We start from the raw sequence: 16,903 nt of genomic DNA, 5'->3' as shown, positions 1-16,903 counted from the left end.
CCTAAAGGTACAAAGTAACTATGCTATCACTAATTCTTATAATTCCTATATTAATATAAATAATATTGATAATGAGTAACATTAAGGAGACAATACTATATGGTGAGCACCTGGTTATAAGCTTCATAGGCATCAATCATTTAACTTCACAGTTTTCCTATAATATAGGCACTATTTCTCATTTTATAGATAAGATAATGAAGGCACATGGAGGTCAAGTTAAAGAGCTAGCAATTAGCAGAACCTATAGACACTCTGTTTAACTGTGAAATATGAGAAAATCCTGCATTTACTTAAGTTTGTGTGAAACTACAGGAAACTTGAAATGGCTAAACTTTCTGTTTCAGTTTTTGAATTCAGGAAATTCTACCTCCAAGATATACCCTCGGCCCTTTTTTATTTTTTACTTGTGAAACAGGGTCTCACTAAGTTGCTGAAAGTCTTGCTAAATTACTGAGGCTGACCTCAGACCTGCCATCCTCTGTCTCTTCCTCCCAAGTACTGGATTATAGGCATGTGACACTGTGCCCAGCTATGGATAAACTTTTGAATCCACAGTTTCTTAATCCTACAGAGTAAGAGCTACTTCTGTGAAGTCCAGAGAACATTAAGGGGGTGTGGGCATCTTAACAGAGATTCTTAGTTATCAGCCTTTACTTTGGCCTGAGTTTTTTGACGTTGCTGCTTTGTGTATGTGTCTCACCAAGAAAACATTTTAATCATGATCCTCTAGGTTCTTGAGAGTAGAGCTCCATAATGACAGTGATTTGAACTAAATTGCTGTGGCGAGCCTGCCTTCTAGAGGAAGACGGTTCCACAGACCACTGATCAGTGTTTGGAAACCTACACTGGACAGAAGGCAGCAAGGAAAGAGAGGGAAGGGAGCCTGTGCTAATTAGTTGCATTTTATTAACATTTACTTAACATAAGATACAATGGTATAAATTTTATTCTGATTTTTCAAGAGCACAATTTCAATATTTGGCTTCTAGTTCCTGAAAATGTCATACAGGACTTATTTTAAATTATAGTTTTTTCCTTTTTCTTAATGGAGCATGCCTAAAACTTATATAGCTTCCACTTTATGTGATCTAATGTTTGCTCTTATGTTAATATAGAGAAAAGAGGTCAGTGAAAGAAGATGACATTAGTTATTTAACTAGGCCAAATTAATGACAAATTTCAGTGCACATTTATGAAATCAAAAGTATATGGTTTATATGAAAAAATATGTTTTACTATATTTTATAAATAATAAAGTATGAGAGTAATATTACTTTTTGTTATAGTAAATGAAAAAATATAATTTTTATTTAATTATTTAATTAATTAATTAATTAATTAATTAATTTTTGTGGTACTGGGGATGGAACCAAGGGGCATTGTACCTCCAAGCTAACCCCAGCCCTATTTTTTAGTATTTTTATTTTTTGAAACAGGGTCTCACTGTGTTTGTTGCAAAGGACCTTGCTAAGTAGCTAAGGCTGCCCACGAACCGCTATCCTCCATTCTCCGCTTCCCAAATTCTGGGATTACAAGTGTGTGCCACCACAGCCGGCAATGTAATTTTTATTATTGTTACCTAGCTAATAAGCTGGAGCAGATCTGTATTTTATATTTAACGAGTAAAAGAAAAAAAAGTAGTTATTCAAATACATGGCTTCGTAGTTTACTCTCTTGCCATGTATATATGTCCTATTAGTAGTTTTAGTATTAGCAGCATTACTTCACAATGTTTAGAAAGGAGGAAACTCTACTTAGAATACAATGTTAGTTATTTTGAAAAACATCATCAGTATTTGTTTCTCTTACATAAATGACATTTGATTGTTTTATAGATTGATCTGGCTGCTGTATTCAAGTAACTATTTCTGGATATGGCAGAAATATCCATAAATAATTATTACTATGAATTAATTTAATAGTATTTAAATAGCTGCTGTCTATTTAATTAGCTACTATTGAGTTAATGGTGTCGCTATTATCCTTGGACTTACCCTGGCATCGGCCCACTTCCAGCAAGACTGTAAACCTGACGAGGATTTAGTAGATACTGGAACTTTCTATAAATTCTATAAAGATAAAAATATGGAAAAAAGAGAAGACATTGAATGATAATTAATAATAATATTTAAATAACTAATATCCCTCAATATTATAAACATATATAATCATAATTAAAGATATTTGGTAAAGATATTATCTTAATATTAGCTCAAAAGGAATGGTATTCAAAAAAGTACTTGATACCTATTAATGCTTATTTTCTAAGTATATATTCTCTAGGCCTCTTTCAAACATTTAAATAATGTTAACTAATTAGTTAGCTCATAGTAACTAATGTTAATTAATTAGTTAACTAACAAGTAAAAGAAAAGAATAGTTATTCAAATACATGGCTTTGTAGTTTATTCTCTTGCTAACTAGTTAACTAATTACTAGTTAGTAATTACTAGTTACTCTCTTGTTAACTAGTTAGCTAATTAGTTAATAAGTTAACTAATTAAATTACAAAAATATTTTTAAAATATTTTAATACAAATTTACTTATATATCTTCTCTCAGTAGGTAGTTGTAGTTATATTCTTCTTTTCATGGAAGTTGATAATAAGGTTAGAATGGGTTTGAAGCCTTTACATATATTTATCTAAGCAAAGAACATAGCCTCACTAAGCCTAATCATTTCACATAAGCAATTATCTTGATCCGTCAACTCACAAAATTGCTAAATGGACTCAAAAGGCAAATAATTCATTTTTTCTAAAATAAACCAACTTCTGTAGAATAAATTCAACAAATATACTTTTAAGTATATCCATATGCCATTTGGCTGGACTTCTTATGTGATATTAAGTATAAAGGGATGTATTTCACTTTTGGAGATTAGTTTTTCATACATTTAAAATATTACTATATATCACATAAACACATTTGTATGATATTTATTGATAAAAATACTCTGTAAATTGGATAAATAATATCCATATATATATATATATATATATATATATATATATATATAACCCCATCCCCAAATCTGAAATAACCTCCAATTTTAGAACTTAAATGATTATATCATATCATTTCTTAAGAAAGATCTTAAAGTCATTCTCAATAGTTCTTTTCCCCTGGAACCTGAACTCAATTAGAGGGTAATCCTCTGCATTTTAACCAAGAAATGCCTAGCATTTGTACTATTTGTACTCACTGTCTAAGTTCAGGACTTCAATTTATTTCAAAGCTCTATTAAGTTCTTTGCAATCTGACCCCTGACTGTTTAATATAGTCAGGTTTTTTTCCATGATGAAATTACCAGGGTCAAGTTGTTAAATCTATGAAAAATATGTTCAAAATATGTCCACAGTTAATCTCTTATCTTTTCACATAAAGATTAACCTTGGTAAATTCCTACTAGTCGACACCAAGCACTTTCATGAATCTTTCTTCTTTCACTTGATAAACTATCTATCATCATCTGTCTATAAACCAACCACTGCAAAAGCTACTTCTTCATCAAAGACTTCCCAGTTTTCATAGATATTTTCTCCTCTGAACTTTCATAGCACCTATATTTTAAATATATTTATGAAAATTTGCCATATGGTCTTGCAACATATCCATTTATATGCCTGCTGCTTCCTATCACCACCACCACACACAGAGACACATCACCAGCATAATTGTGTCCTGTGTCTTTTACTCCCAGTACCTAGAAGAGTCTGGATCTGTGAAGGGCTTGCTGTCTGAATTGATGATGTGAGAACATTTCACAGAGGTTGACTGGTATGAGAATGTTTATGAATGAACATTTGTAACTTATCTAACTTATTAAAGTCAAAATAGCCAAACAATATTTAAAGGAAAACACTACATGGATTCCCATTGTGAAAAGCATCTCAAGTGCATATAAACAAATTTATATTTATAACCATAAATAGATCACTTTTAGAATATATTTACATATTGCCTTAGAATGATTCCAATAAGTGTATTAAAGGAAAAACACAAATGAATATGTGTATATAAGCTCTCGAATTTATCACCCTCACCCCATTTTTTTGTGTCCTCTTATTTTCCATTATAGTTTTTAATGAATTTAATTATAGATATCTTGTACCTCTTTGGTTAATATATATCTAGGTATTCTATTTTCTACCTATTATAAGTAGGATTGCCTTCTTGATTTTGATTTCAGATAATTCATTATTGGAATACAGCAACACTACTGACTTTTGTATATTGAATTATATTCTGGAACTGATGAGTTTATTTATTAATTCTGATAGCTTTTTGAATGGAGTATTTGGGGGTTTTAATGTTAGATTATATCATATACAAATATCAACAATTTGACTTTCTTTTTATTAATTTGAATGCAATATTTTTTCTCTTGCCAGATTGTTCTTACCTAGAAATTCCAGTACTATCTTGAATAAAAGTGGTGAAAATAGGAATTCTTGTCTCTTTATATGTCTTAAAGAGAAGCTTTCAGCCTTTTGCCATTCAGTATGATATTGGTTATTGGAAGTATGTTTGGTCTGAGGTAATTTACAATATACAATTCATTTAGCATTTTATCATGAAGGAATGTTGAATTTTATCAAACCACTCTTTTGCATATGTTAGATTATTATAAGGACAAAGGAGATTACAACAAACTAAAAAGCTTTTGAAAGCAAAGGAAATTGTGAACAGAGTGAATAAATAATACTTAGAAAGGGAGAAATTATTTTCAAACTATATAGCTGACGGGGTTGATATCCATCATATGAAAAAGATTCCAAGAACTCAAAATAAAGAAGCAACCTGATTTTAAAAAGGCAATAGATCTAAAGAATTTATAAAAAATAAAAGAATATATACAAACAAACAAAAGATGCATGAAAATGTACAAACTCACTAATCATCAGGGAAATGCAAATCAAAACCACAATGAGATATCACTTCATCCCCATAAAAATATTATAAAAGAGAAATATATTATAAAAATAGTATGAAAAAGATCAAGATAACAAGTGCTGTTGAGAATGTAGATAAATGGGATCCTCTGCACACTGTTGGTGAGAATATAAATTAGTAGCATATAGAAGAGGACAGAGGTTTCATAATTCAGCATTCTCGCTACTGGATACAGTTTCAAAAGAATTAAAATCAGAATGTGGAAGAGGCATCTGCCCTCCCATGTCCATTACAGCACTATTCACCACAGCCAAGAACTAGAAATAACTGAAGTGTCTATCAAAACTGATGAATGGATAAAATATATGTGGTACATATTCACAACGGGATACCATTCAAACATAAAATGAATGAGATCCTGTCATTTGCAACAACATGGATGGAACTGGAGACCATTATGTTAAGGCCAAAAAAGGCAAGTATTGTTATTATATCACTCATGTGGAGTCTTAAAAAGTTGATGTCACAGAAGTTGAGAGCAGAATGGTGGTTACCAGAGGATGAAGTGAGGAGAGGATGGAGAGAAGATGGGGAGAGGTTGATCAATGGAACAATATGTTAGACAGGAGTGAGAAGTTCTGAGTGCTGATGTCCAGTAGGGTAGTTGTAGACAATAATGTACATTTTGAAAACTAAAATAAAGGAATAGGAGCTTTTACCACAAAGAAATGATAAGTGTTTGAGAAAACAGCTCTCGTTAGCCAGGTTTATACATTACACAATGTGTACATGTATCAAATGATCACATAGTACCCCATTAATATGAACAAAGCTTATATTTTAAATATTAGCTAAATTATAAGTTTAATTTATATAAAACCTAGCTATTTAAAAATATAGCTAACAAACTAAAAGTCATATAGGAGAATACAATTTTAGTGCTATTATTTGATTATTATTTGACATCTGCATGAAGGAGGCAACTATTTAACAACGCACTATGAAATTTATTACTAATCTACTATTTAAAATAATTTATATCATGTTTAGCAGCATAAAAAGTAACTATGTTGATGACGAACTTTTAAAGAATTTTATTTTTTCTTTTTCATACTTTTATTGGTGCATTATAGTCTCACATCAAAATGTAGTTCATATTGATAGTGACTTACTTGCACACAGCACTTGGTGAGCTTTTACTTTTTAAAGAGTAATAATATTTTTTGATTGAAAAATGAACATTTTATTGACTTTCCATGATTTCATTTACTCAAAAGTTGAGTGGAAGAAAAGGAAAGTACTTTTCAAAATTCTATTAGTATTGTGAACATTTCTACTTTGTTATTTGGTAAACTACAAAGAAAATTTGTTTCGCTATAACAGTATTACTTTTATAACTGCTTATATTTGTTTGCTTATTTGGAGTTTAATTAGAAAGGGCATTTATACTGTTAATGCAGATATAGCTGCATTTTTGTTTATGGTTGTTCTCTTTAGTAGAACATAAGATTATTCTTAAATGTAGTGATTTTATGTTTGTGTTAAATATTATAATTCAAATATTAATTAATTATAAAAATAAAACTATTTGGAATATTAAATTATTTGATAATGCATCTTATTATTTATATTAAATATACCATGCTCCAGAAAATATGGTATTATGTTCTCCAAAATGCACATAAATAAATGATTATAATATCTTTTTCCTAGAAGCTGATGTAATTTGTTTCTCAGTACTGTGCCACGATCTATAAAAGTCACCTAGTTGACCACTTGAGAGACCCAAGCTTCATTAATAGTACTTATGAAATCATGTGATATGCAAAGCTCTATGTTAAGGGCTGGGGTGATAAGTGGGGCAAAGAGAAGATACTTGAGATTTGATAATGAAATAATTGCAAATAAGCCATTACATTAAAATTCAACTATAGTAAAGAAAAGATTATTATCAGCATATCATATATAGATACTAGCATATATATTTTGTATTAAAATTAATAAATAGTAAGGAATAATGTTTTAAACGTTTTCACATCACAATTTTAGCTTAATTTTTATATTTATGATATAAAAAACAAAGATGATATTTAAAAGCATACCGTTCTCCTTGCTTCCCACCACTTTTGGGGTTCACAAAAACTAACAGTGGATGAGTACCAGGAACAGGAGTGATCTGGAAGAAAAGTTTGACATATGGACAAATTATTAGGCATTTTATATAGAAAGAAGACTCATAATTTCTATATTGTGAAATACCAACTTGTACATTCAAGAATGTGACTCTTTCTGTAAAGTAATTCAACAGAAATATTCCCTCTGCATAAGGATATAGGTTTGGCTATGAGATGAAAACAAAATTTACAACCGTGGGATGGGAGGTAAACTAGACAGAATAAAGCAGAATTTGAGGGAAAGAAGATTAGAAGCAAAGAAAAAGATCAAATTATAGAAAGCCTTTCATTTAATGAAGACTCTAACTTAGAGATTGGTGGAGTCTGTGGAATACATCTTCCTGACCATTTGTGAGCTACAAACTTGATCAGATGACTTGAGACTGCTTTTCTCCTAAAAGTTCCTCTCTTCTCAGTCTGTCTTAATTTCTTCTTTTCCAGCTTGGTAAGCAGAGTGCCAACAAATCATGTATGTTTCCTAAGTAAGAATCTGTTACCTAGCTAGGCATGGTGGCGCACTCTTGCTTGTAATCCCGCGCTTGGGAGGCGGAGACAGGAGGATTGCGCAGGTTCGAAGCCAGCCGCACTGGCTTAAGAGACCCTGTTTCCAAATTAAAAAATATATAAAATAGGTCTGGGTGTGTAGCCCGGAGGTAGAAGGGTTTCCAGGAACCCCAGTACCACCAAAAAAAAAAAAAAAAAAAAAAGAATCTATTATCTATTGATCTCTCCTGCACTTAACCAGAATTGGTTGTATCTTTACTAGGTGCTTACTATGTCTGCTTTCATCCCAATCACTTTTATGTGGAAAGAGAAATACAAAATGCCTGTCCTAATGGAGCTTATACTCCAGGGGAGAAATTTATACCAAACAAACCAATAAATATGCATTCCATAATGAAATATGGCACGAAGAAAAAGATTGCAGACAAAGTTATAATATTTCACTTGTATGATGCAGGGTTATTGATCTTAGAGAGAATGGTAAATAAGAACTCAATGTAAATGGTAGACTCTTAAATAAAAGTGTTTCTATCTAATATATCCCTATGTAATGCCCGCCTAAAAGACCTTGAAACAAGGTATTTAAAATATTATACTAAACCATTATGCAGCTAGTGAAAAATATTCTATTTAGGTAGAAAATTTTAGATCAACATGGTTTTTTTTTTGAAAAACTGATTCAGAGTATCATTATTACATTGTTATTTCTTTCCTAGAAAATATCTTTAAATATTTGATGAGAAAATTAAAAAAAAATTAATGTTACCATTTCATGTTCTTCTTTCCTGTCTGTTTCAATAATAGAAGTAAAAATATTTTACCAACATATTTCCTCCAATTCTTGAATCAAATGACATTTTTTCTAATAAGTATAGATAAGGGAAAAATGTGAAAATATTCACATTAGCAAAATGAGAAGGTAAGTAAAATATTATTTTTTGCTATTCTTATCCAACTAGTTCTTGTTCCAGTCTATCATAGTGTCTGGCTTCGTTTTATTTTCCTTGGTGAACAGCACAGGGTTCTTTCCTAATTATTTTCTTCTAAATCAGCTGGGGGAAGGCTGAGCTGGAGTAATCTTGGCAGTAACTCCCCACTGTTCTCCCCTGCACCAAATGAGCTCAATAAATGAATGCTTTTGAAGTGCTCACTATCTTAAGGTAATTGTGCTGCTGACACAGAATGTCTGCTACCCCTTGCTTTAGTTTTCATTAAAAAACAAAATGAGGCCAGGCATGATGGAGCATCCATGCAATTCCAATACTTGGGGAGCTGAGACAGGGGTAGCCAAAGTTTGAGACTAGTATCAGCAACTTAGCAAGACCCTCAGCGACTCTGAGAATCTGTTTCAAAATTAAAAATGTTGGGGTATTGCTCAGATATAAAACCCAGCCACCTGGTTTCAATCCCCAGAGTCAATCAACAAATAAAACCACAATGAAAAAAAAAATACCTAAAATTACCTATATTTAAAGAATAGTGTTCAAGTCCCTTTTTTATATGCAAAAAGTAAACTAACCAATGCATATTGATTTGCATTGTACTACTTATTTTTAAATAAAGGTGAGGATCTCAGAGTAAGTAGGATTTTTAGCAAAGTATCAAACTAATCCCACATACTTATTAAAATAACATTTTCTTTTCTTTTTCAAACTTGACCTTCAGCTTGACACTATACAAGACAATATGCCAATTCGCACTGGGTCTCATATTTGAAATATATTTGAAAATATGCTTTAAAGTGTCTTTCAGAGATATTTATTGTAATATTTTTAAACATCAATATATATTGTTAAATAAAGCTTAGTAACAATTGTGTTCCAAATTCAAAATTATAAAGAAAAAATATACTACTAGAGGAGGTTATGATTTGTAGAGTTTCTCAAAAAAATACAGAGTCTAAATATCTTTAAGGGAAGGCAGATGGAGAAAAAGATAAAGGATTAAAAAATAGAATGGAACTTAAAAATTTTAGAAAGATAGTGATTTTTCACAAGTGACAAAAATCAAACATCCAATATGGAAGTACAGAGAAAATAAAATTCATTTGCAATTTTTCCCTCACACCTTCTGTTATCGCAGATTAGGCCTATACAATGAGATAATACAAAAATAAAATGTGGACTTTATTTATAAATTATGAAGAACCATGGATTCATGCCACTTTGATGATGATATCAACCAGTACTTCTTAACGTGACATAACTCAGCTAACTCTTATAGGTAATCCACATTTAAGGGCTGATATGTATTGAACATCCGCTTCACTGAGACTCTAGAGGAAACATATTATGGTGTTAGACTAGAAATGCTAAAGTTCTAGTCAAATCTGTTATGTTTTTCTAGGCTTATTCAAAAAGCTTTAAAATTGTGCTAACCTTTGATACTATAAAAAGAAGGCCCATCTAGCCAGCTGAGTGAATGTAGATGCCAAGCAAAGATAGTTCTTAGATGTGAGTTCCAAAGACCTGCAGTAAGTACAGCAGAGTCATTTTCAAGTCTGACAAGTTAAAAATAAACAACTACTGAGTTCAGTAATAGTCTGAAATAAGCAGCACTATCTTAGTAGAAGAGTCTGCTCTTGGCACTTAATTGCTATATATCTCACTTTGCCCTGAATTAAAGAACCCTGGAAGCCCAATCATAGGATAATTTAGAAAGATTTCTCACTCTTACCACAGCATCACATTTTGGAAACTGCTGCTGGTAGCATGGAAATAAAATAAACACATATACACACATACACGCACATATCTTTTGAAGATTTAAGAAGTTGTAACTTTTGATGCCTTTTCAGGTAAGTGATAAACATATATAGAAAAAAGTAGAAAAATGTGTTTATGTTTTGTCTGGTAAGATGCATAAGAAGTTGCTTTGATTGAATTAGATATCCCCTCGGATTCATATATCAAAACTCTAATCCTTAATATGATGATATTAGAAGATGGGGACTTTGGGAGGGAAGTATTTAGGACTAGATGAGGATATAAGGCTGAGATCCTTATGATGGGATTCTTTCCCTCTGTCTGTCTGTCTCTCTGTCTTTCTCTACCTCCTTTTCCCTCTCTCTTCCTCAAGTATTCTGTACCACTTGTTGTCTTTCTAATTCTACTCTGAATATGCAGTTTTTGTTGATCCTAGAACTTATCCATTTCCTATAAATCTACATGGACAACTGTCTCATTTACTCAAATATCACATTTTTGGCCACCTTACTTAAAATTACAGAAGACTCCAACTTTCATATATATATATATATATATGCATATCTATATATCTATATCTATATATACATATAGATATAGATATATATCTTATACAACTCTATTTTTTCATGTCATGCTTCATCCAGCACAATATGTGTATAGAAACAGAGCCTTGGTTGAATGTTTGTTATAGTACTTAAAATATATAGCCATGTCCTTGAACTTACATAGTTAGAATAACAATTATAAGCTGAATATGAAAGAGTCACTAAGATTGAGGTTTGCAAGTGAGCAAGGGACACACACATACACATCATTAAAGAAAGATTAGTGTGAATGTGTGTGTATATATACATATAGATAAATACTCTATACATTAGCGAGAATGTATATACATATACATACATATATACATATACATATATATATATATATTATGTATAGTGAAGAGGTGTATGTTCAGCTTATAACCTGAGTGATTACAAAAATATGAAAAAGGACGATAAGAGGGAAAAAAGATTGTGTGTGGAAAGATGTTGATTCAGTTTTAGGTATCAAGTATGAAGATCTCTTTTTTCCTCTTAGGTTTAAAGTACTATAAACTGCATTCTTTAGTCCTGCAGTGACACTTTTATTTGGAAATTTCAAGGAACATTTAGGGACAAAGCAAAAATTGTTCTTTTTCCCCCTTTATTTGTTCACATAAAGGGTAGTCACCCTGTATTTTTATATTTCTCGCATATTAAAATGTGTAGCTTCAATTACATGTGATGGTAGGTGTTGAGTGTAACCTATGGTGTGAGTGATGACAGAGATGGAGTGCCTAACCACTGCTATTTGAAGTCCCCTAGGACTTGGGTTAATTAATGAGACTCATCCTAAGGTTATACATGATCTATTACTTCCTCTAATTAGAAATAATAATCCTGATCATTATACTGGTTAGCTAGAAAGAAGTAAGATGAATGTGCTTAACTATGATTAATAGTCTTCTTTAAGCAGTGTAGATCTCTTCTGTCACTGAGTTAGATGCAAACTGGGCTGCAACTCAAAGCGTTTTCATGACATATATTTAGTAAAGCTTACAGTGAAATTAATTTTCTGGTAAGTATTTTTGCCTTTCCAGTTTAAAAAAACAATCATTTTACCCTGTTAAAAGTGATTACTGCAACACTATTTTTTCATTTTGCATTTCATAGATATCCAGAAATTTATTTCTTTACCTTTTTACATCTTCTCCAAAACTGTATAAATCTTTAGGTGCACTCATTCTCTTTAGATGAAACAGACTTTTACACGTGATGCTGTATCAACTGATAAAATTGTAAACTATCATACTGACAATGGCAATATTATTTATTTACTGCTGTTTATTAGAAATGATGTCTACATTTTTCCTACTGACATTAGCCAACACTTTCATATGCCAAAAAAGTTATGACAAGTTATTATCTGCTTGTAGAAATCCACACATATCCACAGAGAATGTTAATCATATTGGGCTTTTAAGGTGACACGTGGGATACTCCAATTTCAAATTTAGGTTTTCTTCTTATTAATTCCATGGCAGAAACCAGAGTGACTAAGAATGTCAACTAGTCAATACTTGAAACTGATATATAGCTGGGCATAGTGGCACACACTTATATTTCCAGCATTCAAGAGGCTGAGACCAGAGGATCATGGTTCATGGACAAACTCAGCTTCTTAGTGAGGCCCTTCACAACTCAGTGAGACCCTGTTTCAAAATTTTTAAAAAAGTAGATTAAAAAAAATAGGGCTGGGGGTATAGCTCAGAGGTACAATGCCTCTAATTTCCAAAAAAAGAAACTGATATATAAAATTCAAAAGTTGAATTTTTATCAGTACTGGAGATGGAACCCAAAGGCATTCTACCTCCAAACTACACCCAGCTCTATTTTTTATTCTTTATTTAGAAACAGGTTCTCACCAAGTTGCAAAGATCCTCACTAAGTAGCTGAGGCTATCCTTGAACTGTGATCATCCTGTCTCAGCCTCCCAAATGCTGGAATTACAAGCATGCACCATGACGTCTGGCTAAAAGTAGATTTTTTTCAATAATGATTTTAAAAGGTTGCATAGTGAAATTTTTCTTTGTTAATAAAATTGTGGACAGATTTCATATTTAAGGCCTTCAATGAGATTGTCAAATATATAGATATATATTTGTTATATATATAACTAATATATACATATATAACTAATATATGTTTTTGACCTATACTTTCATAATTTAATATACTCTAAAATACAATAATTTTATATTGCAGGAATCTTTTCATAATAGTTTAAAATTTCACAAAAGATTTAAAATGTATTTTGTTAAATAAAAACAGGTTATATCATTATCAACATATAAACAATGTTTATTAAAATTTCAATGAGATATTTAAAACAATGAAAAGGCAAACACTTAGGCATGTATTATGCTTGGATTTAGGCAATATATGAGACATAATCCATGATATAAAAGAGAAAACAATAGTTTTTTTTTTTTTTTTTTTGCAGTACTGGGGATGGAACCAGGGGCATTCTACCTCCGAGCTACAAAAAATGTTGCCAGCCCTATTTTTTATTCTTTATATTGAAACAGGGTCTCACTGAATTCCACAGGGCCTTACTAAGTGAGGCTGTTCATGAACCGTGATCCTCCCATCTCAGCCTTCCAAATGCTGGGATTGCAAGCGTGCATGTGCCACCATGCCCGGCTAAAACAATAAATTTTTAAAAATACAGTAGTAACCCAGGTGTGGTGGCGCATTCCTGTAACCCAAGTACTTGGAAAGCTGAGATATAACAATCACAGGTTTGAGGCCAGCCTAGTCATCTTAGTGAACTTCTTAGCAATTTAACAAGATCTGTTTTCAAAGAAAAGATAAAATAAGGCTGGAGGTGTAGCTCAGAGGTAGAATGCCTCTGGGTTCAATGCCTAGCCCCACACAGACACATAAAAAATTACAGTAGTAAAAATTGATTAAAATCACAATCATTGAATACAAATGTATGAAATACAATGAGCATTAAGTGGTTGGTAAGTTTCCTTGGAAAACAGAAAACATGAAGCATGCTCTTAATGGAAGGGGTAAGCAACTAAAAGACAGAAACAGAGGTTGAAAAATGATAATCTAACTCCATTATTTTATATATTAAGCTAATTTCATTGATTGTTTTCATGTTGGAATTAGAAGTACATAAATAAAATGTATTCATTTCATATAATGTCTTATAATGCAGATGGTAAGAAGTACTCTTTTGGTACCAAAGATCCCAGAAAATTTTTTTTGGTAGGATTGGGGATTGAATCCAGAGTTGTTCTTCTTCTGTGTCATACTTTCATCTGTATTTTATTTTTTCTTATTTTGAAACAGGGTCTCCTTAAATTACTGAGGCTGGCTTTGGACCTGTGATCTCTTGTCTCAGCTTCCCAAGTACTGCACCACTGTGCCTAGCATAGGATTATTTTACGGTCTATTATTAAAGTACTAAATAATCTTTGACCATTTGCATTTAGTGAAACTAGAAGTATGCATAGTGTTTGAATTTTACCTAAACTTTTGGAAGATAGGACCATATCTTTTTTTTTTCCTTATTGAGAAAGTAAACTATTCACACAACAGTTCAGTTTACTTTTTTCCTATAGATATCATTTTATAGTAAAAATGACTCTAGAAAAATTATACATATATTAAATATGCATGTATATAAGTATATGTATATATACATATGTATATTTAGTATATGTATACATATATATACCCATACTATATATATATATATGTATATATGTATATGTATATATATATATTTATACTCATACCAAATATAAACATATACATATGTTTATATACCACCTATGGAGAGAGAATACTTGTAATTTAATAGCATATATGTATATAATAAATGTGTATATTTTGTAATAAATTTGCAAACTCTTTCAGATTGAAAAAAAATTTTTGCCAATTTGTGTTGAGATGGAGGTAAGATCATAAATGATAAATCTTTCCAGAATGTCATTCTGTCAATCAACTACAAGACTAACATCTTGATAAATTAATAACAATCTTTCTGATGCAGTCTACTGAGCTAACATAAACATTAAACAAATGCGTTGATAGCTGAACATATGCCTTTCTCAGAACATCAAAGTAATGCATATGAAAGCTCCTCGGGTTTGGATATAAAACCCTTACCTGGAGGCCCTGTCCATCCACCGTGACAGAGTTGGCTCTTTGCATTTTGTTTCTATCTGCCACCTTATTGGGCTGCTGGGAGCTACTCTTTTCCTTTTTCACGGTTGATTGTCTTTCCTGTAAGAAAAGTAAGCTTTTTATAAAAACATTTTAAAAGAAAAAGAAAAACTCAAAGGAGCAAACAAATCAAAGTTTCAATGTTACAAACTGGGGCCCGACTTCCAAATTTGCATTTCCTACTGTATAATAAGAAAGCTTGTGCTTCCACTGGCTCAATGCAGGTGACGGTCACATGATCAAAATGTCAGTGAAAGAAACAATATGAAAGAAAGCTGCACTGTAATTATCCCTCTGTGCCCTATCATCATTCTTTATCCAAAGTTATTAAGGACTAGTAAGAACTGATTTTCATGAGCAATGGGATAAATAGTACAGGGTTATAATTTAACAAATTTGGAATGAGTATTAAAACAATGCCTATAAATACATTCAATATTGAAAATGAATTTTAATGGAATGATGAATCTTAAAATCCCTATTTATATAAGGGATGGCATAGAGTCAGAAACTCACATTCAGCCCCAGGTATTGCTTTTAGGCCTCTGTAATAAAAAAAAATTCATATATAGATATACTTATTTTACCAGTTGTCCACTCCTCTTTTCTGGTTTCTTTCTTCTCACCCTTTCTTTGACCTATCTCAATCATCTTTTATCACCCCTTTCCCAGCTTTTATTCAAATGGCCAATAACGTTTTCATTGCCACTTCTAACAGTCTTCATCTTCTCAACTTTTTATCAACTTTTGACAGAATAATTCTCTTCTTATTTCTTGCAAACACGTCTCACTTTGCTTCCAGCATACTTCTTCCTCTTACCTCCCTTCCCCGCTAGCTGTGCTCTCATTCCTCTTTCAGCTTTGCAATCTATAAAGGGTATATTTATTATTATTATTATTACTATTATTATTATTATTATTATTATTATTATTATTATTATTTTGGTGGTGCTAGGGATGAAACCCTTCTACCTCTGGGTTACACTCCCAGACCTATTTAATATTTTATTTGGAAACAGGCTCTCTTAAACCAGCGAGGCTGGCTTCGAACCTGTGCGATCCTCTTGTCTCTGCCTCCCAAGCGTGGGGAATACAAGCATGCGCCACCATGCCTGGCCTTTAGTTTCGCAATCTATAAAACTTGGACTCTCCCTTGGACCTCTCAATTTCACTACCTACACTTGCTCCCAAGGTAACTTAATTCCACTTGGAGGCCTTCAACTTTACCTACATGAGGACTTCTAAATGCTTAATTCCTGTTCAGATCTCACCCTTAACTTCCATAGGCAAAGACCTTTTCTATCTCTTGATACTAGTGTCCAAAACACACATCAGTCCTTGGATGCTCACTCTCCAATTCAGTCCATAGCTTAGATGAGATTTCTTTTTCTTTTTGTCCAGATTATAGCAACCCTCATTTAATAGATTGATCTCCTTCCACCTTTGCCTCCTTACAGTCAATCCTTTACAGAAGAGACACACTCATTCCTTTTAACTACTCTTTGGCTATACTGGCCAACTCCTTTCTCCCTGATCACAACTGTGCTTTGAATTCAGGGCTTTTGTGATCACTGCTCTGCTGGAGGACTTGCCCTATATAATCATAGAGTTCAGTTCTGAAACCAGATCTTCAGTCAAATGTCAGCAGGGCTTCTCAATTCCCCCTGAGGCTCCTCTTAAGTATCATTTATAACAACCTGAAGTATTATTTATTTGATTTGTTTAAATACAATGTTCCTCATTTTCATCAAAGTTCTTTAAGAAAAAGGGCTTTCCTTATATCACTGGCCTACATCAGATCCTAGAATAGTTCCTGACAAAAGGTGGAACATATGAACAAAGAAATAAGTTA

At 32.0% G+C, this 16,903-nt stretch overlaps 1 protein-coding gene across 6 annotated transcripts in view; it reads right to left on the bottom strand.

Moving 5' to 3' along the window:
- Nucleotides 1-16,903, bottom strand: part of DGKB (diacylglycerol kinase beta) — a gene marked incomplete at both ends in the record, with an annotated part of 627,903 nt that overhangs the window by 420,806 nt on the left and 190,194 nt on the right. For all 6 annotated transcript variants that reach the window (XM_080701803.1, XM_080701804.1, XM_080701806.1 and 3 more), the window contains 3 exons: nucleotides 1,998-2,072; nucleotides 7,002-7,075; nucleotides 14,995-15,111. In XM_080701803.1, the coding sequence (XP_080557929.1) occupies nucleotides 1,998-2,072; nucleotides 7,002-7,075; nucleotides 14,995-15,111 (266 nt within the window). The remainder of the gene's footprint in view (nucleotides 1-1,997; nucleotides 2,073-7,001; nucleotides 7,076-14,994; nucleotides 15,112-16,903) is intronic.

The sequence above is a fragment of the Muscardinus avellanarius genome (genome assembly GCF_963383645.1).
Source record: "Muscardinus avellanarius genome assembly, chromosome: 9".
In the NCBI taxonomy this organism is placed as follows: domain Eukaryota; kingdom Metazoa; phylum Chordata; class Mammalia; order Rodentia; family Gliridae; genus Muscardinus; species Muscardinus avellanarius.
Note: the sequence above shows the minus strand (reverse complement) of the source record. Positions and strands in the feature narration are given on the sequence as shown.